General features: G+C 36.1%; 1 protein-coding gene across 1 annotated transcript; it reads right to left on the bottom strand.

Annotated features, from left to right (window-relative positions):
- Positions 1 to 241: 241 nt before the first annotated feature.
- Phum_PHUM203010 (uncharacterized protein) lies at positions 242 to 1523 on the bottom strand (the record flags this gene model as incomplete). The annotated part of the gene is made up of 2 exons (XM_002425432.1): positions 242 to 481; positions 1306 to 1523. Coding segments are annotated over 2 exons (458 nt in total), but the record flags the coding sequence as incomplete, so codon positions are not given.

Genomic DNA, 1523 nt, shown 5'->3' with positions numbered 1-1523 from the left:
TAAGACGAAAAAGTGTAAAATGGCAACCAAAAATGGCGACGAGAAGACAAAAGATTCGATCCATTAAAAAAAACATGGCATTAAAAAAAATGGATGATGGAATAAAGTTTTTTTCTTTTTTCGAGCGTGGGTTTTTTTCGTGTTTAAAAAATTAAAAATTTTTAATTTAAAAAAAAAAAAAAGAGAGATAAGAGTAGTTTAGAGAGAAAGAGAGAGAGAGAAAAAAAAATATGGTGGAAACTTACCCAGATGTTGATATGACTCCAGTTTTATTATCAATTTTAAATAGCCAATGAGTTTCGTTTGCCAATGAATAAAATATTTTTGAATTTATTCCAGTGTCAGCATCAACGGCGTGTACGGTGAGAACGTCAGAATTTGGTAAAATGTCTTCAGGTATGGATGCCGTGTATTTTTGCTGTGAAAATTGTGGATCGTTGTCGTTTTCATCGTCAACGACGATCGTTATGTTGCACGAACCCTGCGAAAAATCATTTGTCATTATTATTATTATTACCACTTGCTCTCTCTCTCTCTCTCTCTCTCTTTGTTCTCTGTATTACACTCTCTCTCTCTCTCTCTCTCTCTCTCTCTTTGTTCTCTGTATTACACACTCTCTCTCTCTCTCTCTCTCTCTCTCTTTCTCTTTGTTCTCTGTATTACACTCTCTCTCTCTCTCTCTCTCTCTCTTTGTTCTCTGTATTACACACACTCTCTCTCTCTCTCTCTCTCTCTCTCTCTCTGTTCTCTTTATTACACTCTATTTCTTTCTATCTGTTGTTCTCTACATGTCTCTCTCTCTCTCTCTCTCTGTCTCTTGCTCTCTCTTTCTGCCTTTCTGTCTTTACTCGAACTTTTATATCTCTCTTTCTTTCTTTCCTGTATTTCTCTCTCTCCCTTTTAATTTCTTTCCTTTCTTGTATTTCTCTTTCTCTCTCTTTTTGTTTTTACTTGAACTTCTTTCTTTCTCTCTCTTTTTGTTTTTACTTGAACTTCTTTCTTTCTCTCTCTCTCTCTTTCTTTCTTTCCTACTCTCCTTTCCTGTATTTCTCTCACTCTCTCTTTTTAATTTTACTTGAACGCTTTCTCTCTCTCTCTCTCTCTCTTTTTGTTTTCATTTGAACGTCTTTCTCTCTGTCTGTCTCTCTCCCCACTTTCTTTCTCTCTTTCTCTTTTTTCCTGTATTTCTCTCTCTCTTTCATTTAGTCTTTGTGTTTTTACCTGAACTTCTATCTCTCTGACACACTCTCTCTCTCTTTTTCTTTCTTTCATTCCGATCAATAGAAAAAAAAAAAATTTTCGTACCTGCAAAGACGTCGGATTTCCTCTATCCTGAGCCGTTATACCCAAAACATATTTCGAATGAACTTCTCTGTCGAGTGGTCTCGCGCTCAAAAGTCCAGAATGTATATCGATGCTGAATTTGTTACCGATGTTACCGGAAGTTATGGAATAAGTTATTTCACCGTTGACACCCTCGTCCAAATCCGATGCCACGACTTTATGTATAGCAGACAAATCCG

Source organism: Pediculus humanus, genomic scaffold (genome assembly GCF_000006295.1).
Source record: "Pediculus humanus corporis 1103172107553 genomic scaffold, whole genome shotgun sequence".
NCBI lineage: Eukaryota > Metazoa > Arthropoda > Insecta > Psocodea > Pediculidae > Pediculus > Pediculus humanus.
The sequence above is the reverse complement of the archived record's forward strand: the minus strand, read 5'-3'. Positions and strand labels throughout refer to the sequence as shown.